At 47.4% G+C, this 23,888-nt stretch overlaps 1 protein-coding gene across 3 annotated transcripts in view; it reads right to left on the minus strand.

The window, feature by feature from the left end:
- KCNAB1 (potassium voltage-gated channel subfamily A regulatory beta subunit 1) overlaps nucleotides 1-21,079 on the minus strand; it is an 84,682-nt gene extending 63,603 nt beyond the window's left edge. The window contains exons 1-4 of one of the 3 annotated variants that reach the window (XM_054204437.1): nucleotides 20,985-21,079; nucleotides 19,907-20,009; nucleotides 19,388-19,449; nucleotides 9,278-10,197 (exon numbers count right to left, since the gene is read on the minus strand). In XM_054204437.1, coding sequence (XP_054060412.1) covers nucleotides 9,278-9,549 — 272 coding nt within the window. In that variant the 5' untranslated portion in view covers nucleotides 9,550-10,197; nucleotides 19,388-19,449; nucleotides 19,907-20,009; nucleotides 20,985-21,079. Of the gene's footprint in view, nucleotides 1-5,825; nucleotides 9,217-9,277; nucleotides 10,198-19,387; nucleotides 19,450-19,906; nucleotides 20,010-20,984 lie in introns of those variants that run through there. The other 2 variants (XM_054204438.1, XM_054204440.1) reach the window with 2 other exon arrangements.
- Nucleotides 21,080-23,888: the final 2,809 nt, after the last annotated feature.

Raw genomic sequence — 23,888 nt, forward strand, 5'->3', positions numbered from 1 at the left:
AGGTGTGTGAAAAGCAGTCGCGAGCGTGCAAATTCCCGCTGGGCACCGGCAGGAGCTGCCGCTCTGCACGCGGGTAAGGGTCAGCTGGGATTTACTGCTGGGGTGGTGAACTGGGAGGACCAAAGTTTGCTCCGTCTTCCACCTACGGCACAGGGAGCTTCCTGTGGGAAGGTGTGAGTAACCCTGGAAGTACCGTGATGCTGAGCTTTTACAGGGCTTTGTCACTGTCGGTGAGCACCTTAGGCTGCAATAGGAAGCGTGTGTGCCTATGTGTGTGCACACGCGTGTGCAGGCACACATGTGTTTCTCGATGGTGACGGCAGAAAGCAGCAGGATGAGGAGCCAGCGCGGTACGAGCAGCTAAAGAGCTCCTCCTGCTGAAACCCCGCCGGGGAGATGGGACTCACACCGCACACAGGCAGTAGGTACCATTCTTCCCAAGGAGGGAAACGGGATTTCTTGCTTCAAGAAGGAAATACCATGCTACAGACACCATACACACATGCAGATACCTGTCCACGTCCTCACACTCGTCCCCTGTTTTCATCCCATCTTCCCTGATTCGTGTGTGGGAGAACCCTACAAAGAACCACAGCAAGAACCCTACGTAATTACACAAACAACAAGCAGCAAGTGGAAACGGAAATAATTTGGAAACATGATAGACATGGGAATATCTGCCATCACCACCGCACTAGATAGCAGGCACTACAGTTTGAACAGACTGACAAAGAAAAAAAAAAACACACAGAAAAATTACACTGGCTATTGGAAAAAGGACGCAGCTGGATGCGGCTCTATAGATCAATCTGCACAGGAAACAGGGAAAACATTAACGCTGTAAGCTATATCCCAATAAATATAATGCAACTGTGGTCCTAATCTGCTCAATTCAGACGGGATTACAGTGCAGGATTATAGGACCACATCAAGCACTCTCAAATATTTTGCCGTCTAAAGATTAGATATTTTAAAGCTTCAGTGCATGAAATGAGCCAGGAAAGGGAGCCAGGAAAAGCAGCTATGGCAAAGCAATCATTCCCAAATTCCCCTCTCTGTAGAAGCCCCGTGGGGGTATAAACATGACCCCAGAAGAAGGGACAAGGGCTGAAGAGCAGGACCTGCCTGCTCAGCCCCTGCACATTGACCTGTCTCCTCTTGCACGGCACAAGCACAGCAAAGCAGCCCCGCGGACCGGCCAGACAGCCCAGACAATGCCCAGGAGCAGGTGCTGAGAAAGGATTATAAAGGAACTGAACAAAAATACAGTAATGCCGTTCCCAATATATCATCTCAGCTTTCTGCCATCTGCCATTTAGAAATTTGCTGCGCTAGAGGTTAAACCAACCCCTTTGTATTTAACAGCCTTTGATGGCATTGCCTGATCCCTAATAACATTTTGAACATGCTCGTGCTTTCAGCATCCAAAACATCCCATGACAATGAGATCCCCAATTTCATTACAAGATGCAAGGAAAGCATTTCCCGTGTCTTAAACCTGTTGTCCAGACATTTCATTTGCATTCCCCTGGTTTCTGTGTTATGGGAGACAGCGAGTTACTTGCTACAGGCTGTTCCTGATTTTAAACACATCTGCTGTAATCCCTGTCAATCATCTCTTTCCTAAGCTAAAAGCCTGTTTAATCGCCCGGTGCAGGGACAATCCCATCACTCAGAGCCCTCTGTTTTCTGCAGCCCAGCTTACTGTATCCCCTTGAAATGGAATGGCCAGCAAGGACTGCAGGATTTGAATTGTCAGCTCCCAGAAATTTATTTTAAAAATTGGTATTTTGCTGTTAACACCCGTTACATTTTCTAAAACGGTGTTTGCCTTTGTGTCTACCACGAGCTAACGTAACTCAAGGATGGTTCTTCTGCAGGAGCATTTGATCTTTTTGCCCACGCTGGTCAGTGCCTTCAGTGGTCACCACAAAATCCTGGTGCTCATCAAAAACCTTCTGCTATTTCAGGATTTGATCCCGTGACTCAAGTGCCATAATTGCCTCAGTGAGGTTACCAAACTGGAGAGCCTTTCTAGTTAATTTAGCATGTTTGATCTCTAGTAACACTTAGAAAGTAACGATGTAGCTGAAGAGCATCATTCATCCTGGCGCTGCCCACTGGGTATTTCACAGCAGTGAGTGCTTTTCCTGATGCAGACTTGTACCACCATAAGACACGCACCAAATTAGACATACAAATCCCAGATCTTTTGTCCGAATTTTGTCCCTAGAGCTCTCTGGTATTTCCTCTTGCTGTATGTAGCCACAGTAAGTATTCTCATTTTTCAGAATTAAGAGATATTGGCTATCTGGTCACGGCAATATTTTTATTACCAGCATGAGCCACCTCCTCCTCCTCAAACATCAAACGAGACTGCAAGAGATTTGGGGAAAAAGAAAAAGCTGAATGAGGGTGGGTTTACCATCAGTTTGACGATTTGCTGGTGCCGTCTCCTCCCCGCAGTCACCGTGCCCACCTTGCTGCACCAGCCGAGTGCTCGCTCTGCGACAGTGACATTTCCCATTGCAAGCAGAAAATAAAAGAAAAAGCAGCCCATCCTGCAAAGGGCTACCTGCTGTCCAGTCTTCATATAAGAGCTTCAGCATGACAATCCTAAATTTCAAGTTTTTAATTAGCGTAACCAACAAAAGCAACATAAGCTGGGTGGAGCATCCCAGCGCTTTCTCAGGACACAGGAGCTCCTGCAGCAGAGCCTCGGGGGCTCGCTCCAAATGAAGTAAGTTTGCTGGGGGCTCGTGTGCTGCAGGAAGAATCCATCCTCCCTGAACAAAACCTCAACTAAATATAAAATAGATAAAATATGAATAGAAAACTATAGCCCCAGCTCCGAAGGCTGCTGCCTGGGTTAATCCAGTAGCGCCTCGGGAGTCCATGACCTCCATAAATACTTTCCACATATAACATTTGCCAACAGCATGTTTTGCAAAAGTTGCCTGGGTGCTTTTGCAGACGTATACATCTAACATTTCACCTCCGGGCTCCCAAACTGCAGCTGCCCAAGTGCAGAAACGCTATTTTAACCATGCATAAGCAGAATATCGAGAGGTTTTACAGTCACGGCTTCCCAGGCGTGAGGACAGACCCGGCCCACATAGTTCAGTCTTTAAGAGCTCAAACCCCAGCACAGTGTGTGTGGAAGGAAGCCGTGCAACAAACACCCTTTTGGATAACCAGACACCAAATTGGCTTTGCAAATGGCATTTCATCTGAGAGAAATACTACTGTCGTCAGAAACAAACTAAGCTCACGCACTGCTGCACTTTTGGTTATTCAGTAATAGGCTGAACTAAGCTGTATTTGCTAAAGCAATGAAAGGAAAAAGAACTAATCATCCTATAAATAAACCAGCTTATGAGTATTTAGTTAAGTGTTTCTTGTTAACAATTCATTACTTTCCACACATAATTAAATAGCTCTTAATAAAATAGGACGTTTTTATCGTGCTGTCTTCAGACTAGACCTATGGATATCGGAAGAAATGTCTGGAAGGAAAAACAAGCCACGCTGGAAAATAAAACATTTAAGTTCACAGTAAGACTAGAAGAGCCTCTGTACTTCTAAAGCTAGAAGAGCAAAAATCTACAGAAAGTAGCAAGTGAGGACTGCTGGAAAATCCCCCCACCCGCCCTGCAGCAGAGCCCTCCACACAGCCCCCTCTCCTGCAGAAGCCTTCCTTGCCCTGAAGCTGCTATAGGTGAAACACAGTATGTTATAGCTGATTCTGACAACTATGAAAAATGCACGTGCTTTAAATGAAGCATATGCTTGAATCCATCAGCTTCAACAGAAATTAAGTGCACGCTTTATTTAACAATGACTAAAGGCTCTGATGAATGAAGACCGCTCCGCTTTGTAAGCCAAGAAACAGAGAGGGGCATGAAGTTATGTGCACGGAGCCTGTGCTAGAGCAGAGTGTGCAACCACAGACCTTGGCGCTGGGTAAAGCCTCTAGTCCAACACCAACTACCCCTGGAGCACAAGACAGTCCCAGAATAGCTCATGAATTGCATTTTTCTGTGACTTAAAAACTCAGTCTGACGCAGATTTGGGGATTGGATATCCATGCCTACAGAAGTTTTCTCTACAAAGGAGCCTCTTTGCAGGTTGTCTCCTCCAGGCTGGGCACACTTTCTGTGTGACAGCAAGAAGAGATGAACATCGCTGCTGGTTTTGACCACTGCATTTTTGCCTCGGTAGCGCCAGGTTCCCTACCAGGGAGGAGTCTGCACATCAGGGCAGTCTGCAGGATAACCTCCTGGGGAGGAAATTTAAGACACCAGATCATAACTGCTTTATGGGAACTATGACATTACTTGTGCTTCTCAGCGAGGGCACCGTAAGCGTTAAACTGTGTCTGGAGTGGACCAACACCACAGAAAGTACAGAATTAGCAGAGAAATAAGATAAATGGGAACTTTCGTGTGCGTACTAACACCAACCATTTCAAACACAACTGCCACGTGGGATTATGATCATCAGAAGGGGAGCAAAAGAATTTCTCATTAGAAGGGAGGCAAGTTTCCAGATCCAGAAGACCCAGTTAATCAGAGTATTTCGCTCAGGGACAGCATCACTCCTGCTAACCTAGAGCGACACCAGGGATTACTTCTATCATTGCTCTACTCAGAGCATGACATCCCCGGGATGCCGTTCCATTGCCTTTGGACATTTTCCCTTTTCATCACTTGAACGCTGTGGGCTCATTTCTCTACTTATTTACATCGGCTTTCAAGGCTGCGTAACCCCAACTTGCTCAAGGACTCCCAGCTGGCGCAGGCGGAGCAGAGGTACGAAGCCCTTTGCCATTTCTTCTTATGCTGGCTCCAAAGCACTTTATTCACACACTGAGTCCTCCCCAGACAGTGTCTCCAAACAACAAATTTCCCCAGCCAGCGGCTCAAGCTGTGAAACAACTGTGCTATTTCCATAAAAATAGTACACGTGTTGTCTTATTTCAATTTTAAGCTGAGACTAGCCATGGTCAAAAGTTAATCTCTAGGGAAAGCAAACAATTTGAAGAAAATTTTCTTTTATTAGAAGCACAGCGAATGTATCTACTTTCCATAAGGGATGTCATCCTTTTAAATGAATCTCTTTTGAAACAAAAAACAAAATGACAACCTAAAGACTAAGCACACCGATGTCTTCTTCACCCGTTGTCCCCCAGCCTACAGCCTCTTTCCACACGCTGTCCCAGCTCCCCGCATGGATGAGGCCCTCTCCCTTGGATGCTCTAACACATAAACCACGTATTTCACAGCCTGAACCCAGCCAGACTATAGTTCTTGGGTTTTCAGTCCCATTGCTCCAATTTTAGGGCACAGCAGGGACAGACATTACATCAAACTACCAGCCACAGTCAGAACAACTCTATTCTCCATGTTTTCTGTTTCACTGTTCAGCCATTATCCTTTTAATGCATGTAAATACATGAGTTTTCATTGAAACATTGGAAAGAGTAAATATTTCCACCTGAATTTGAAAGTAGCAGTTCAGTAGACGGACACAAACAACTAATGTTAGAAGAGAAAAATCAAATTCAGTTTTAAGAGAGTAGGTCACATGCATTTAGCTTTGCTCAAAGTTGTGCTAATTCTTACAGTGCTCAGAAAACTTAGAGGAGAAAAGCTACTAAAGCAGACAACGTCTTCAGATGCTGTAAGCCTGCCTGAAGGTGCACATGGACACCACAGACTGACCATTGTGTCAGATGGTTGCTCGGTCAGGTTTCCTGTAGTTCTAGCTGTTTGCTGATGAACAGACAGCCACCAAGTAGCCCAGCAAGGGACATGCAGTAGTACCTGTACTTCATTCCCGTCTCAGCTCGGACGGTCTCTTGCAGCGACAGCCCATGCAGGTGCAGGAACTTCTCCAGCTGCTTCAGCTCGGCAGCTGGGCTCAGCTTCCCCGGCCAGCCTGCGGCGGGAGGGCTGGCTCTGGGAACCACGCTTTGCTTTTTACCTTTCAGGAGCACTTCGCTCGGCTTCTGCAGGCTTGGCTTGTGGAGTGGGATATCTGCGCAGGCAGGCTTGTACAAATGCATGGTCCAACACACGGAGCTGCAGAGACTTTCAATGCCCAGTAGATACTGGAGTGTAGGGTCCTCAAGAGCTTCCACGCTACAGTCTGCTGAGAGGAGAGCCCGGTGCCATCACGTTCCCACCAGTACAAGAAGGCATGGTCTGGGTTGTGTTGCCCAAGACGACCACAGGATTATGGAGCAATATTCTTCTCCCAGCCATTCTCTATATTATTGCAACCGGCTCATTTTTATTGATGCCCAGGATGGATTCTGGCCAAGATCAGCAATCTCGTTCATCTGCTGAAACCTATCATGGTCAAGTACTGCAAGGGATAAGGACTGCCAGTGGGAATACAGCACTGACCCTGTTTCCCAGGTCTTATATTTGGATAATGAGAAATATTTGTTTGGGATTCAGTCCAAGGCCAATAAATGTAAAACAAATATTCTCACAGGGTTTATTTCAGGCCTTGGCCTGGACAGATGAATGCTGCAAGCATCTCTTATGCAAGTCATTAAAACATTTTGTTTTCTCATAGTTCATTGTGAACTCTCATAACTCAGGTTCCAGGGTCTGCAAACTTCCCCAGTATCTGCAGCCTCCTGGGGCTTCAACAATTAACTAGAAAACAAAGGCTATGGAGCAGCCAAACACCAAGAAGGAAAAAAAACCCAAAAAACTAAAACCAAACAGACAAAGGAAATACTCGAGAAAGCAACAAGCTACAGGCATCGGAGCCGGGGCAGGGAACGAGCACCAGCTTTTGGGAGGCTGCGTGCTCCCACAGGAGCCCAGGCATGGATGGAGAGGGGCCGTGGGAGGGGAGCTGGCAAAGCGCCTGAGATGCCACCAGTTCCACAGAACTGGTTGCTTCTCAGCACAGGGCAGGAGGTGTATAAATACAGGTATATAAATAAAAAAATAAATGTTCTGAACCAACAACCAGTTATTTCACCTCTGCTAAATAGCAAATAAAGTTTCTCGTTCTCAGGGTCTTCATCCCTGAGGAGTGATGGGAGAAACTGCACAGGTTTCACGGCATCACCAAATCCAGTGCCCAAGGTCATCCAGCACCCCCCGGTCAAGATAATATCCCAGAGGACCACAGTAACCTATTCTGGCTAACATCAGCTCAGAGCAAACAAATCGTGACAATGTCTGATACACACCATGGAGGCAGATTCCTGAGACTCTTCCATTTTAAAAACTCAAGCCATTTCCTGACTGTCATTTCAATCCCAAATATGTAGGAAAACCAAGTTAAATAATCAAGTGATGGATATATCATGAACTCAACTAATCCTTAAATCTTTCAAAGCAGATAAACAAGGACTGATCCCAAACCCAGAACATATTTTAAAAGATTATAATTCAATGTCACAGAGGGGAGTTTGGCATGGACATTTGGATTACCCAGTTATTCTTTCTCTGATACTGTTGTGTCAAGGCCCTGAGGGCACTAATGGACCTCGATGTCCCAGGCTGGGCAGTGGGAGGGGTCCTGCCATGCCGCCCCAGGCCCCCCCAGCCCAGTGGTACCCGGACACACTGCTACCCGAAAATGGGGGATCCTGTTCTCTTGGTGCTGACTGAGCTGAACCACCAATGGTGGGGTGCAGGTGACACTTTCAAGCTCTGCTTTTCGCAACGCAAGTACACTCAATGGAGGAAAAGGCGCTGTTTGGCTGCAGCCATGCCTGCCTCGTAGGAGCTGTGTTTGTCCCCCCCCGGCAGCGTACCACCGGCGGCTGTAGCTGTGATCTCTCCTGCAGCTGCCCTGCAGCAGGCGTGGACAGGTCTGCAGCAACACGCTTTACCTGAGCACGGTTCATCCGGCTGGGAGTCCCGACTTCTCCCTTTATTGCGCTTGGTGTCTCCTAAAATAAATCCCCCTTTTGTTTTACCTCCTGGCAGATCCGGCTCTCCCCTCATCTATAGCACAAGGTGAACCAATAGCAAAGAAATATTTCCACAAGCTCTTCTGAATTTTTTAGACGTAAGAGTTTCACTGGTTTGAAGTTTTAGGGGCTTGTATAGATCAGCGTCATTAAAAAACTTAGTTTTCCCAAAAGCTACTCCCCAGTGCTTTGCCTTTATAGTGCCCTTCAACACCACAGGTACCTGACCAGGGACTGGTGTGGCAGGTGAGCGCTGTGCCTGAGAAACTGCTCAGTCTTAGTCTGCACACCCACTCACATTCCCTTCATTGGGCTTGTTAGACACTTCTGCACGGAATAACTGCTTTCTCCACCTCTCATAGTTTTACCTTGTTTTCCTTTCAGTCACCCTGTTTCTACTTTTTATTCTAATGACATTTTTATTAAGTTTTAACACCAGCACATCTGTAAGATCTCGGTTTGTGCCAGGCACTTCAGGCATCCTCCCTCTGTCTGGGACTAGGGAAGATCTCACCCGACTTCTCAGCTGAAACCCCCGCATTTGTGCATTGCTGGGCAAAATGCTGAAACCCCCTTTGTCAGCAGCCCTGTCCCTTGAGGTGAGTGAAACCCACGTCCTCCCTCCACCAGTCTCCGAAACTGCCCTGAGCGAGCATGGCCGTCCTGTCCCTGTGATGCTGCTGTTTGGGGGCGGCTGGGCTGAGACCGCAGCGCCGGGCAATTCCTATTTAGGTTCCTATTTCATTAAGGGTCTTACTCGGCGCAGGAGATTAGAGTGTCACACGTCTAATTTCCACTAATATCAAGATCCCCTTATATTGTTTTTAAAGGAGCAAGATCAGATTCTGGAGGCTGTGACATTTAAGATGGATGGAATTAGAAATTCAGCAGCTGTGGGTTTTCCCTCCCGAGTGGCTTGTTCGCCGTGTCCGGGGAGGGAAGGGGGAGACGGGGCCAGCAGCATCCAGCAAAGGCTTTCCTGCCCTTTTCTCCCCTCACCCACCCGGTCCCTGCACAACAGCAGCAACTTCTCAACAAAATTCAAACAAAAGCACAGCACCTGGACGAAACAGCTGGTGGGAAATAACGCTGAATAGCAACAGGCAGTTTGTGTCAAAGAAGCTACAGAAACTAAGAAACGAGTTGGCAGAATTTTCAGCTCTGTAACTCACATCCATGGCAGCGAATAATCAGAAAAAAAAACAAAAACTGAATAATTAGAAAAGTTAACTTGTAAAGCCAAAAAGCTTTCTATTATTATTAGTAGTAGTGTTATTAGTAGTATTATTATTGTAGTGCAAATTGCTACTGCCTCAACAGTGGGGTACGTACCTGTGGGGCATGCCGGTGGTGTAGGCGATGGTGTACTCGTGGGAGAGCTCGCAGACCCGCAGGTACCAGTTCATCTCCAGCTCCCGCAGCAGAGCCAGCCGCCGGGCACGCTGCTGCGGCTGCCCGCCCCGGCCCCGGCCCTCCTTCACGCTTTCCGAGGAGCTCTTCAGCGCTCGCTCCCTGCTCCCCAGGGAAAGCACCGACTGCTTCCTCAGCTTCAGCGCTTCCTCGGCATTTTTATTCCCCACGGTCCCCGTGCGTGCTGCCAGCATTTTGCCTCCTGCCTCGGTGCAAAGGCAGCACCCCCGGCACTAAGTCGCTGCCCTCAAATCATGTAAACTGATTTTCAGCACGCACTTTCCTCCCTCCTATAACCTTATGCCGGCCACAAAGCTGTAATTAGATATGTGTCTGCAGAGCTTAACCAGAAAGAAGAGCTGCAACCTTCTCATGGAAACATCTATAGCAGCTTCCCGCTTGCCAGCGGGCTTCGTTTTGCAACGAATAAAGAGGGCAGTTCTTAAAAAACAACATATAACCACGTGCAAAGCAGAGCACCTAAACTGGACTTGCACAAAACAAGGTATGTAGATGGATAGTAGTGGGGAAAAATAAGTCCAGCTCTCTAAAGCTGTGAAGGTCGTCAGGCTCCAGCCAGCGGAGGTGAACTCACGAGTGTGCTCCCCTCGATGGCAAACCCGCAGCCACGTGGGCTCATCCGAGCAAATTGCAGCACGCTTCCTGCCGGATGCGGCCTCGGAGCATCGGCGTCCTCACCTCCCCGGCTGTGTCAGAGCTGAGCCGGCCGCTCCATCCCTCCTCCTCCTCCCACCTGCAGTGCTCCAGCTCCTCAGATCGCCCCGTCCGGCAGGAACTTCCATTCTCCAAAGGATTTGTAGAAATTCAGGGATTCGATCACCCTTAAGATGAGAACAAAGTTAAGACTTTTCCCAATTCGTTTGCTTGTTGAGCGAACAGTGTTTCAGGAAAGTATATGAAAGGAGCAGATACTAGAATTGAACTAATTCCCCTCTCTGATTTGAAATGTAAAAGCTGATACAGAGATTACAGCACTAATCACAGCAGCCACTTTAGAAGCACAAACATATCCATGTTTGGAGAGAGAGGCAGGCAAAGAGGAAGAAAAGCCCTCTAAAGACAAGCAGGATTTTAAAGCTATTGCATTGAAAAGAAGAGTAATCGCCCATCCATGCCCTGTGCAGAGGATGCGTGTGCCTCCAAGGGAAAGCAGTTGCAGGGGGATGGGGCTGGGTGAAGAGCTTCATGGAATCAGGGAAAAGGGATCTCTGGAGGTCTCTGGCCCTGTCTCCCACCCACAGCAGGTCTGTCACCAGCCCTAGACGAGTTTTCCCCCCGCAAGCCTTGCAGACCCCCAAGGCTGGAGACTCCCCCAGCCCTCCGGGCAGCCTCTGCCCACGCTGCACCACCCGCTGCTGAAAAATCTCTTCCCAAGGTCCATCCTGAAGCTCCCAAGCTCCAAAGCTGTGGCCGGTGTTCCCTGCCTGACCACCTGCCGTTCCCCAGGAGAGTTTGGATCCAGCACCTTCCTCCCTCCTCTCCAGACACTCCCAGAACGCTGCTGGGTCCCCTCTTGGCCAGGACCAGCCCATCTCTCGCCACCCCTCCTGGATCTGGGTCCCCATCTTTTTTTACTGTGCTGCAGTAAAAACAAAATTGCTTTTTAGGTGCTTTTTAAGAAAGCAGTTCCATTCCCTTTTGGAAGATAGTCGCATAAAATTTACCTTCCATGGAAACTGGTGTTAACCAGCCCATTCAGCAGAGGTGGCAGTAAAATGTTCTCTGGAAATTTTGCAAAACTCTAGAAAACTGACTCAAAATTTGAGCTGTTAAGAAATTCTTGTTCTGTGCCTGTTCTAAAACATTACCTCATTTGTCATTAAGCTTTCTAGCACTTCCCAAAAAGGAAAAGGTTTTCAGCAACCCCAGAAGCCTTTAAATCAACCCTGAGCAGCTGAAGTAATAAATACTTCTTTTACAGAGATATAACTTTCAAGGCTTATGAGATTCTTCTAAGTTTTTTTCTTTGACGATCTTCTTCTAAGATTCTTCTTAGAAGAAAAAACTTCTAAGTTTTTTCACTTAGAAGTTGGCGAACAAAAGCAAAATACAGTACTTAAACTGTTGTGTAAAAGGCATATTGTGCTTACTCAGCCTTCCGTGTTTATCATTTCCTTAACCACAGAAACACCCTGTTGCTCCCAAAGACCTTAAAAGGTATCAGTCACCTTAAAAGTAAACTAAATTAAAAGCAGATGCTGACAATTTGTTCCTCTCTAAATGGAGCATTGTTGGTCATACAGCAGGCTATTGTGAGGGGAGATGTTCCCGTAATGTCCCATTTAGGTAGGTAACGCTATCGGATATTGTCTCTTGGATGATTATATATTCTGGCAGGTAAAGAGACCCTGGCTCACCTTATAAAAAATGCAGAAAGATTGCTTTCCTGAAAGCAAAGCTAGTCAGCTGGCTTTAAATATTGATACCGCATATCTGCGGCTGTATCGAAACGTGGGGCTGCCTCAGCAGCTCGCTGAGCGAGGTGACCCTGCCGAGCCGGAGCAGCACCGATGTCCGGCCTGGATCTCTGGGGGCATCTCCCAGCAGGGATGAACCCTCTGCCCTACCAGCATCTCCCCCAGCACCACAAATCCTCTGCCACTTGGGTGCCAACAGACCAACATCCCACTCATGAACGCTGCTAGACCAAGACGAGTCAGCCCCTATATTATTTCCCAGATGAGGGCTGGTGATTAATCGCTAACCAGCTTTCCATGAGTTCCCCTCCCACAAAGAGAGGAGAAGCAATGCTGGGGGGATGTCTCACCCCGCACCCACCATGGGGGAGGGTGGCCAGGACGGCAGGGTATGGGACCAGGGGATAGTGCCCTGGCCCGTGAAACCTCAACCTGATCCCTGCTCGGGGCCAGGGGCACCGCCTTCCCTTTGTATTGCTTTTTCTAGGCAAGTTAAAGTTATGGGTTAAGTAATTTTTGTAATTGGTAATAGAGTAGTTGGTAAAGTTATTGGTTAAAGTAATAAGCCATTCTTATTACAATTATATATTTCTAAGTTATTTATACACTGTATATATTTATAAAAACATGTTCATGAGCTCTGTCCTTGCAACTTATTACAAGTTATAACTTATTATAAGGTCTGGGGAGACCTTATAGAAGGCTTCCAGTACTTAAAGGGGGCCTGCAGATAAGCTGGGGAGGGACTCTTGGTCAGGGAGGGGAGTGATAGGATGAGGGGTAACGGTTTTAAACTGAAAGAGGAGAGATTTGGATTAGACATGAGGAAGAAATTCTTGACTGTGAGGGTGGTGAGCCCCTGTCCCAGGTTGCCCAGAGGAGCTGTGGCTGCCTCATCCCTGGAGGTGTTCAAGGCCAGGCTGGATGGGGCTTGGAGCAACCTGGTCTGGTGGGAGGTGTCCCTGCCCAGGGCAGGGGGTTGCAAATAGATGATCTTTAAGGTCCCTTCCAACCCAAACCATTCTGTGATTCTATGATTATTAGCACACTTACTCCAGGCTTTAAAAATGTCTATAGCTCTTCTTAAAATGCTTTATAAAATTTGATTTTTATTCCAGCTGCTGTCCCTACAGTTGGATACATGATATGAAAACTATCTCCGTGCCACTCCCCACAGAAGCACCCCCACCCGCTGGTGAGGTCCTCCCACGCTCCCCTGGCACAACAGGTCCTGGCTGGTGGCCCTGGGGCTGAGCTGGCCCCCGCCGGGTCCCTGACTGCCCCAGCAGGGTGGGTTAATCTCCTGCTGCCCAGCCTAATGCCCTGCACTTATCTGTATTAAACGCACAATCCTGAGCTGTCTGGAGTGAAGGGAAGTTACAGCAATAAAAAGAAGTGCAGAGGTACAGAGCAGGCATTAAAAAACCTAAATAGTATAGCTCATATCACCAGTTTTAAAGCAGAAGATTCCCGTAACACCCGGCCGCGCCACCTCTGAGATCAGAACACGGGTTAATGTATATTGGCTCAGATATGCTTTTAGTCACACCTCTGATTTTTCAGATGTAAATAAGAGAAACATTTCTAAAAACCTCCAGTAGATGTTTTCTGCTCAGAAAAGCATTAGGCATCCATGACGAATTAGTACACTTCACACAGTTCACATTTTTAAAGTATTTTTAAAAATCTCTTAGGTATTTTTCTATCAGGATGTGCCGTTTCAGTTAAATCTGTGTGCTGGTCGACAAGCGCCTCACAATGTTATGCGAGGAAAGTGCTCCCAATTTTCTTCACAACAAACTTGTTTTGCCTCATTCCAAGCTAAAGGAGCGCAGGCTGCAAATTCGGATCCACCAATTCTCCATCAATTCTACTAAAACTCATTTAGAATTCATCCTCTTTCACAATGATCTTAAAATCCACCCTAGGTGCTCAGATTCCAGGCTAGCCTCTTAAACAAGTGTTCCCCACGTTTTTTCAGCTCGGCATACAGATGTCTAAAATCCATGTGCACACACAGGTACAGCTCGTTACCAGCAGTTAATAACCTGGAAGGTTACTTAGAGGTTTCTAAGCAGCAAAATGCAAGCCTCCTGCAGGTACAGATTGAGTTGGAAAATATCTGTAAGTGATATCTAAGTAAACATATACATTTCATCCCATAGGAGCAGAGTAATTTTCAAATGCATGATCCAATTAGCAAGAGCCTAAACGATAGCCTTTAGGCTAAGGGTACTCCTGCTCCATGCTGTCTTCTACTTAAGGTAATTGAAACTCCATCAGGGAAAGATTCATTAGGGTACTTAATTGGTTTTAAGTGGTTCACCCTGCTCTGACAGCGTTTAAACGTAGTGACTTATGCACAGTAGGATGAGGCGAGAACCTCAACCCCCTCCCGTGCTGCTCAGCCAGCAGCAACCAGCTTCGTGCCTGGGACCACTGCTTTCTGCCCTGCTCGGGGCATGGAATCCTGCCTGCTCCGGGCAGGGGATGCACAGGCACCTTCAGCACACGTGCTTCCCCACAACACCCGCAAAGACAGCCCGAGGGACACCTTCGGCTCCTCTCCCGATCCACCCTCACGTTTCTTTAACTTCTGGAAGCGTGACAGAGCAGCCCCTGTGCCGTGGTCAATACCGGCACCCCTGAACGCGGGGGAAAGGATCCCAAATCAGCCATTTCAGCATGCTTCCAAATATAGGCAAGTTCTCAAAAAAAATTCAGCGTAGCAGGTCAAGCATTCCCTGCTGTTTTCATCCTGTCTTGGAACAAGCTGGAAAGGGATCCGGCATCCCATCAGCCCTCACGGGGTGGAGGAGCAGCCCTCCCTCTGTTCATTCCTCTATTCGTGGCAAGCAGGCGTGACCTGGGAAACAAAGAACAGGTTCAAAATTATGTTTAAAAACCACTACGTATCTGTATTAGGTTTCATTTAGTTTTTAAAACTGCTCCTTGGCTCCCCCCTCAGCACTGTGGTTCCCCAGCCATGCCAGCTCTGCAGGTTGTCCTCCCCTGCAGGTCAGCCCCCGAAAAAAACCTAAATAAGCAGCAGACGGGGGCCAGGACCCTCGTGCTGCCAGGGAGTGGAGCCCAACAGGAATGTGAAATACATTTATAAGTCAGCAGCATTGTTTCCCCTGCAGCACACGCTCCCCCCCAGCCTTTTGCCCATGAGGAGTGTCAGACGGGCACTGCACCCACGCGGCCCCCGTAGGGCAAGGAGTCCAACATGGTGACAGGAACAGCGTTGGGGGGGGAAGAGAGGAGGGAATGGGGGAAAATAGCTGCATCACAGGCATTACTGGGTAACCAAGAGTTAGATATATCTACATACTTCAGGTTTTAAAGAGAAATCTCAACATCCAATGCACCAGAAATTGGTGTTAATGTATTTCCACATATCCAGCCCTCTCCTGGCAGGGACCACACAAGGCACTTCATCTCCCAGCTCACAGGAGAGACCTGAGGTTTGACGCCCTGCACCCATCCAGGAGCAGACCATTACAGGTGTTTCTCCTGGGGAAGGAGCATCTGGTTTCTCCAGGTTTCCCAGACCTGCTGGCAAACTTTCCCCAGCACTCAGGAGAACTGGAGGTGAACCGCCTCCCCTTGGATTTATCGCACGGAATAGAAACCTGGTGCCATTAGCAGAGCTGGGGCCAGACACTCCCGCGCAGGCAGAGCAAGCCCAGCTTGTGCAATGAACTACATGCCCGTCGGGCACGGGCTGCCCACAGATTCCCTGCTGGGAGAGCAGCTCCAGCCCCTGCAGACGAGCAGATCTCAGATCAGCCCTCACACCCAAAACCAGCTGTCTTGCCTATTTCTGATCCATTTGCTGACCAGCACAGGAGGGAGAGCAGGACGGACTCCCCCGGGGACGGCATCTCAGCCAGCCTGTGGGCAATTACAGCCATTTGCAATTTGCTGCTGTACTGCTATGTTCCTCTGCCGGCCAGATTTATGACATCTGATCGAAACACCACTGCAATTAAAAGTGACAGACAGTAAAAAGCACTGTATTTCTTCCTGAAACAGAGGTGGAGCACTTGCGTGTGGAAGTGTACTCCATAAATCCCAAAGGCAGCCCCTTGGAAAGCTCCCAGCTGCCCCCTTGAAGGGCGTAAGGGAGCTGGGCAGCTCAGAGAACGCTGAATATTGTTCAGCTTCAAGTGAGTCAATCTGCTGAAATTAAAAAATTGAAGTGGAAGTAAGCTCCCTTCAGCCTTTTATCTTCTCAACCAATTTTTAGCTACAATCTTGGAGCCCAGTACCATTGCTATCACACCCAGGCAAAAGGAAAAATTCCAGGGTATGTTAATTAACTTTTTTTTTTTCTCCTTGCTGAGTCCTCAGCAAGATCACTGACGAGCAGCTTTTCTGGGTTTGCTCTGAGTTGCACTGAGAGCAAATAGTGGCCAAGCAATCCATGATAAGAAAGGGGCAGATTTTCCAAGGTCAAGGGGAATTCAGATGTTCAGACCTTTTGGGGGGCGAGCAGCTACCCAGGGTGTGCAGGCGAGGGAGGTCATGCCTGGCTGCTCTTGGACACGTGCACCAGCCTTTGAAGCCTGACGATTCCCAGTCGTTCAGCATCTGCTTTCAAACAGTACGAAAAGGTGCAGAACCACCCACGTTGTTCTTCACTTTTCTGCATAAATTTCAGACAAAAAGGCTGATCCACTTTAGTCGACAAGGTTTTGAGCAGTTAATTCCCTGCTGAGCAGCTTTAATTCTCCAAGGATGCATTTAAAATTCTTCCTAGACAGGTTTGTGAGCTTGGAGGATCACGTTGGGTTTCCAAAGGTGGAGAACCCCAGCTCTGACAGTAAGTCAAATGCCATGGCATGGACCAGACGTGGGACATTGAGCTGCCATCTCCGCCCAGAAAACTATGGCCAGGAGCCCTGTCCCCACACCTGTTCCTCGTGGTCCATTGCCACCGAAGCAGCACAACCAGCACATCCATTGGAGAACCTGCGTGACGCCATTACGTTACCATGGCAATCAGCACTACAGAAGTGACTAAAAATAAATGCCGGCTCCGCAAAGCACAAAAGATCGTCCTGAATCCAAATCCTGACTCAGCCACCTTCAAACCCAGGTGTGTATGGTGCCGGGTTCCCGCTGGGCTGCCACCCCTCTTTGCGCAGTGGGGACCGTCCTCCCGGTCCCCTGCACAACGCAGCGCAGAGCAGCGAGCTCCCTGCTGCACAGGGGGTGCTTCAGTCCTTGACCACCGCTGAGCTCTGCCACCAGGACTGCCTGGACCTCCACCGGAGCAGGTAGACAACTGTCCAGAGCCCTCACGGGGCTGTGGTCAGCAAGGAAGGCTCATTTTTTTTTTCCTCCCAAACCCCTAAAAACCCACTGATTCCCAATGTCCTGTGCAGCATCCCACCTCCACGCCAAGAAACTTGGACAGCTGGGCAAGACCCAGGCAGATCAGACATGAAAAGATAAACTGGACACTTATTTGTTGCGTATCACCTTGCGCAAAAAATAGCGCAAAAAATAGCACCAAAAATAATCCATGGAGCAAACTGCAGTAGCAGCACTGAGTCACCAGAGTACAGCTCAAAGTGGACCCAAAGGATAAAATCTGCACAAGAATGTAAATCCTGGGTGTAAAACCCAACGTGTGAGCGCTGCATGCACAAGACCCAAGCACCACCTTGGGCAGAGCTGTGGGACCTGGAGGCCACAGCACAGAAACGTGCTGAGCTTCCCTTTCCCTTCTGGCATCGCAGGTTTCCACAGCGGGAATAACAGTGCAGGGACTCGGGTGTCTGTGGCCGGGTCATGGTCCCTGCAAGCCCACAGTCACATGGCAGCCCACGTCAGAGCGCGCTAAATTATACATGGCAGCTTTGAATTATTTCTTCTTCATTAAGGAAAGTGTGCACACAAACACGTTGGCAAACACCCTTTTCTGCACAGGGCAAGCCTGGCTCCATGGGGAGCAGCGGGGCTGGGGGCTCAGCCCGGTGCAGCCAGAGGGACACACATGGGGGGACAGTCCCCAAGCCCACCCCCGGCACGGCCACTCAGCTCTGTCACCTGCTACCAGACCCTGTAAGGAGCAGAAAGTGTTTCTCTTTAATTAACATTTCTCTTTAATTAACACACAGCTCAAACTCAGGCTGTCCACAAAACTTAGACTTACCCCAGAACATTTTTCCGTGTTTTTTTCACTCTAAAAAGCCACTAAAACAAAGGAAGAAATCCTGCAAGCATCTTTGTATTGCCCTTTGTATCCCAAACCACTCTTGAGAACACTCAACAAGAAAAATATCCCAACTCTAAGGGGGCTCTTGAACACACATTTAAACCAATTACACCATAAAAAAGGAACCTGTGGGACTCATGCGCAGCCAACAAGCCCAAAGCGAGGGCGTTTGCGGAGCCCCAGGTGGCACGCAGCTTGTGGTGGTGGTGTGGGAAGCGCTTACAGCTCCCCACAGCTACACCAACCGCTGGAAACTGAATTACCTGTATCGTTCTCACCCCCCTATGATACTTACAGGAACAAAACCAACATTTCTACGTGTGGTTGCACACCCCGCTTTGGGGTGGGCTGCGCTGGGGCTTTTTTCATCTGCCTGACCTCCGTGAGTTTAGGATGTCACCTTTAAGGTCTTTGCTACCTTCAAAACCAGCCCAAGCAAAACCACAACGGAACCGAGAGCATAAAAGCCAGCCAACTCATTCAAATGTTAAAGCTATTCAATTTTATAATGAAGTAATTAAACTAGAGCACTGGTTCAGTTTTCTGCAGTTCATGTCCAGGCAATTAAAGAAACAGAAATAATCCACTCCCCTTGATGAGATGCAATTCCCCTCCCGGCACTGCACTTCCAGGGAAGCGGTTATCCTTGGGACAGCAAGAGCACTTTGTCTCAAGTTCTTGTCTGTGACGAGATGCAAGAAATTCAATGGGAAATTAAATTTTAGAAGGAAGAGTCACAAGGCACTCTTGATCTGATCTTTAGGCTGAGACATGGAAATGGTCTGGCTGTGACACTGTGCTTCACGATCCCACTTTACTCCTTTATTTATGGCCTTCTTCACATGTATGAGTTAGCCAAGTGGGTTAATGGCCTAAATCTCATTAAAGTCAGTTGCAAACAGCTATTACATCATCGCACAGCAGTCTCTTTGCAATCTGCTTCTAATTCAGCAAAGAAATCAGCCAGACGCAAGAGCAGCCCCACAGCAAGCGCTGGGGACCACGGGGGCCATCTGAGCAACGCCCAAGAGCCGAGCTGCAGCCGGCACCAACCTCCGATTCACGGTTAGAAACCTCGCCTTGGACCTGTGCTCGCTGTAAAATACGGCAGAAACATTTCAAGAGAGAAGCTTTTTGTTCTATTAGAAAGATCGTTACTGGACTAGGGTGCAGCAAGAGAGAGAGAAGAAGGTGGTTTCCTTTAAATAAAGCCAGCACAGGGCATCAGCAGAACCAGAACAGCAGCCCCAGAAGTAGACACGTTTAAAGTAACTTAACTGATACAACATCACCAGAAAACTAATTCAAGTATTTTTAACTGAGGAAATGAAATCAGAGGAAACTCCAACATGACACAGAGGGTACCGTGCTGCAGGATCGCAGGAATTGCAGGATGTGCTGAAAAGGCAAACAAGCTTCTTCCAAACCTACAACAAAAAAAAAAACCAAACAAACCAACATGAATCCAAACTCCTTTTCATTTTGTGAAGTTTCTGAAAAAGCCTTTGTAGGAAGTTACAATTTTGCGAAAAACATTATGGCTTCATTTCTGCAACTGTTCTTTCCCCAGCTGCTGTCATGCTGTGAGGGGTTGCTCCCAGGAACGTGTTCATTCCTGTAACAGGGTCCCTGAGCACCTCGCTGTTCCCTGAGCGGACACGGAACTGCACCCAGAGCCAGAGAGAACGCACTGGTGGCACCGCTGGCCCTGCTGCCAGGAATTGGGAGGAGAGACCCCAGGAGCATCCCTGCTCCTGACACCCAGTGCCCCACAATGAGCCCAACTGCGCAGCCATCACCTGGCTCAGAACCACTCCTGCTGCATCCCCAGCTCCCAGAGCGCTTCGGGGTGATGCTCAGTCAAGACTTGCACATCCTCCTTACCTCAGATCCTTCCCGCTGCTTCTTCCTGAAATCCCTTAATGCTCTCCTGAAAGGCTGGAAACTGCACTGAGGGTTTTGCCCCGGAGTCTCCATCACTACTGAGCTATGGAAGAAAAACATGCAGAGTGAGACATTTGTTTGGAAGGCTCCCTACAGGAAAACAGACCTTCCAAAAAAGCGAAGCCCTGCAGTCTCTGCAAGGTTTGTGGGTCCCAAGCGTGGGGCGACTGCTGCAGCTCCAGCTGCCGAGGCACAACAGGAGACGGAGCAGAGGGCTGCCCATAGCACCGCAGCCACTCGGAAACACTGCCGGGGGTCCATTGCGCTCTTCAGGGAATAAGGGTTCGTTTACATCACAAGTCAGGGAGCAGATTGCAAGCAACAGCTCAAACAAACCCCGCTTCCACCCTGAGCCCCCAGCACAGCCAGAGCCAGGCACAGGCGCTGCCACAGAGCCAGCACCGCCACGGCACTGGAGGCCAAATCACTTATACCAAAACTGCATTTGTTCACTTTGATCACAGAATGTAGCCTGTGCACTGCAAGAAATGATCTTTAGATAAATGACCACTGCCCACTCGTGCTCCCCCCTGCAGATGACAGCAACTCCTTACGACTGCACACAAAGGTTTTATTCTTAACCATAATCTCAGCTGCCTTTTTCTTTTTAGAGGGGAAAAACTGTATGCAATCTTAAAACCGTGACCTACTGCTAAAAACAATTAAATGCCAGCACCAGAGGTCTGCCACAAAATCAGCTGCAACCTCACTGCAATGAGGTGCGGGAGGAGTTTCCCACTAGGACACTACAGACCTGCCACCAGCAGCCCGAGGGACAGAACAGCCTGTCCCAGGCTGTGTGGGCATCACAGCTCAGGTTAATTAACAGGGCTGCTACAACAGACCCCCAGAAAAGGCTCTGTGCCCATTTTTACGAATAAATTACATTTGCCATAGAGCATCACCATACAAAAGCACACACAGGGCAAGTAGCACAAAATACCCCGTTACCCCGCAGCGGGGTGTCCTGTGCTGTCACACGGCAAGGGACAGCCATGCCCCAGGAGGGACATCTTACCCCAGTGCGGTCTGCAGCCAGAAAGGATAACTGCCACAAAACAGCTTTTTCAACCCAAAACGGACAGTCCATTTATAATGTAGTTTCTGCATGCAAGTCCTAAAAAATAAGTCACACCAATGTTCAAACATAATATTTTTATTTGTGGATAAAAATTAAGGCTCACAGTACTTTATCATTTCACAAGCAGAAAAATGTTAAAAATTGAGAATGATGGGGAATGCCCCCAATACAAATTCCTCTAACTGCTGACATGTTTTACTGAAGACTTGAGGTGAACAATTGTACAGGGCAGCTACAGTTATTAGTTTGTAAACTAGGTGCTAAATATAATTGTTTTAAGAAATGTGAACAGAGTATTATGTTTCTCTCCACTTCTGGCTGTCTGATACACATGGATTCCATAAAAACACGCAAGAACCGCTGGGATGATAACACCAACCTTCCTAAGAACAACCCACCACGTCTACAATGCATGGCACAGGTGTCAAACAGGGGGAAGAGAGCTAAAGGTCACAAATTTCATTTCGATAAGACATTTTGATCATAGTGCAATAGTTTATGCCTAAAATTTTCAATATTCAACTTTCTGGCTTAGAAAAAAAAAAACAAAACAAAACCAAAGTATATTCCTAAAGGGCACAGGAATTGCTGTCAAGCTCCATTTCGTTACAGATATGGAAGCAATCCAGGTGATTAAAAGCTGGTAAAAGTGTATGTCAAACCTCAGTATACACAGAGCATACAGGTATACATCATGCCTATAGTTAAGATGCAACTCCAAGAAGGACTTCCAAGTGTGCACCATGCAGTGAATAAAAGATTTCCATCCAGGTACGCTGCAAGCTCGTGGTCCAGAGGTACAACAGTTCCCGTAAGCCCCAACCCACCGGGCACCCCCATCGCCACACAAGTTTTCTTGCAAGTTACATCCTAACTATGGGACTATATACCGCAGATTTATTTACACAGAGACCAACTAAGTGTCTCAGTCAAAACTGAGAAAGGTTTGGGTTTAAGAGGTCCTCTATATTCTTTGTGTTACTTTTTAGTAATTCCTTCTGGTTTTGCCTACTTGCTGTCAAGGCAACGCAAACAGGTGGCGGCAGCAGCAAGAACAAGCCTATTTACAATAAGCAACAACTGCTATAGCATTAAAAGTCTGAAGGATTTCTGCATCACACCAAGAAGATTCATTTCTAGTCATTGCACCTTTTACATCTGAGATGCCAATACAGTAATGAAAACAACTATCCTCAGCTATTTCTGACGAAAAGTTAAAATGTACTCAAAGGCCACAATTTCCTTCGGGAGCTTTCTTTTGAGACGAGCTACAAAGATAATTTGTTTTCAACAGAACCCATGCTATAACAGATTCTCCCACAGCAAACACTGATTTACAATGTTTTTGACCAACAGCTCTTACAGATCACAATCCAGTAATAAAAGAACATTTGTACAGATAATACTTCACTTACATCACAAAAAGCTCATCCAAAGGGCTCACAGAGGTTATGATGGATGTGGGTGAGAATTACTACCCCCATTCCATAAAGGAGGCAACCAAAATATCAACTAATATCAATTTGCCCAAGCTACAAAGCCTGCCAGGAGCAGGGCTGTGAGGGGGATGCAGTGTTCCTGACTCCAAATTACACTGGCCATGGGTCTGCTGCTCTCCTGCGCGCCTCTGTCCCCAAAGGGTTTCAAAGAGCAGGGGGCTGTAATATGCCATCTCCTCCTCCAAGTGGAAAACCACCACTCAATGACACAGGCAAGAGAATAAGTTTACACAAGTTAGCCATTTCCTACGAGCAGAAATTAAACTGAATTTCCATAACGTGTAGGCAGTAAATGTAAGAACAACAGAAAAACGTGTGCAATCAAAAGAATACAGAACAACGATTTCAACCATTAATTCCAGTTCACAAATCTATGCAAGTGGAAACATAAGCCATGAAATACTCCACATTATTGAACAGTTTAAAACAAGTATTTTACTCCATAGTACTATGGTAATCTTGCAGCTGAATGAAATGCAACTGCCTAAATTAAAAACAGAAAAAAAAAAGATAAGAGGGATAAGCCTGGATACATGGTTATGGTTCCACCGGTGGAGGTACCCAGCAGGCACCCAGCAAGCTGCTCACGTCAGAATTTAACTGTTACTTTCAGAGACAGCAACAGCAGGACACACAAAATTCTCAGGTGGATGGAAATAGCTTTGCCTCAATACATCATAAAAGCACAGATGTGCAAAGTAACCATCTCTCAAATTATTGCTTGCTTAACTACATAAACAGCAGAATACGAATGACGGAAGGGATCTATATGGATTGGGTAAGTCACCTCCAATACCATGACTCCACACTAACGACTATAATGATCTTAACAATCAAGCTAAATACAATACATACCCAAAAAAAAAAATCCTCTAAAAGCAAATGCATAGAAAATAAACTGTCATCAAGTACAAGGAAAGCACATCGGCAGCAGGCTGCGAAGGGACTGTTGTGTAAGTGTTGGAGGACAGGAACAGGATTCGTGGATGCAGTAGCTCTGGTGCAACAGTTTTCCAAACTGCACTCCCATTTTTACACTTCTATCAGAGTCCCCAGAAGCACACAAAGATACTTCACTGTCTGGAATTTGACATACGCATACGTGCCGCAAGTGTACACTAAAGATTAGCTGGTGTATACACAGCTGTTACCAACATGCACACCTACTGAGCGATGCAAGAGGGAGCGAGTACAGAAAGACAGACAGGGGTGACTTCATAATATTTTAGCATTGCTCTTCTGGAGCTCAACGTTATTGCCATGAGCTAATATGTCAAACAATATAGGCTAAACAGTATACAACAGATACACGGTAATTCCACAACTCAACAGTAGCCACTAC

This window comes from Rissa tridactyla, chromosome 6, assembly GCF_028500815.1.
Source record: "Rissa tridactyla isolate bRisTri1 chromosome 6, bRisTri1.patW.cur.20221130, whole genome shotgun sequence".
NCBI lineage: Eukaryota > Metazoa > Chordata > Aves > Charadriiformes > Laridae > Rissa > Rissa tridactyla.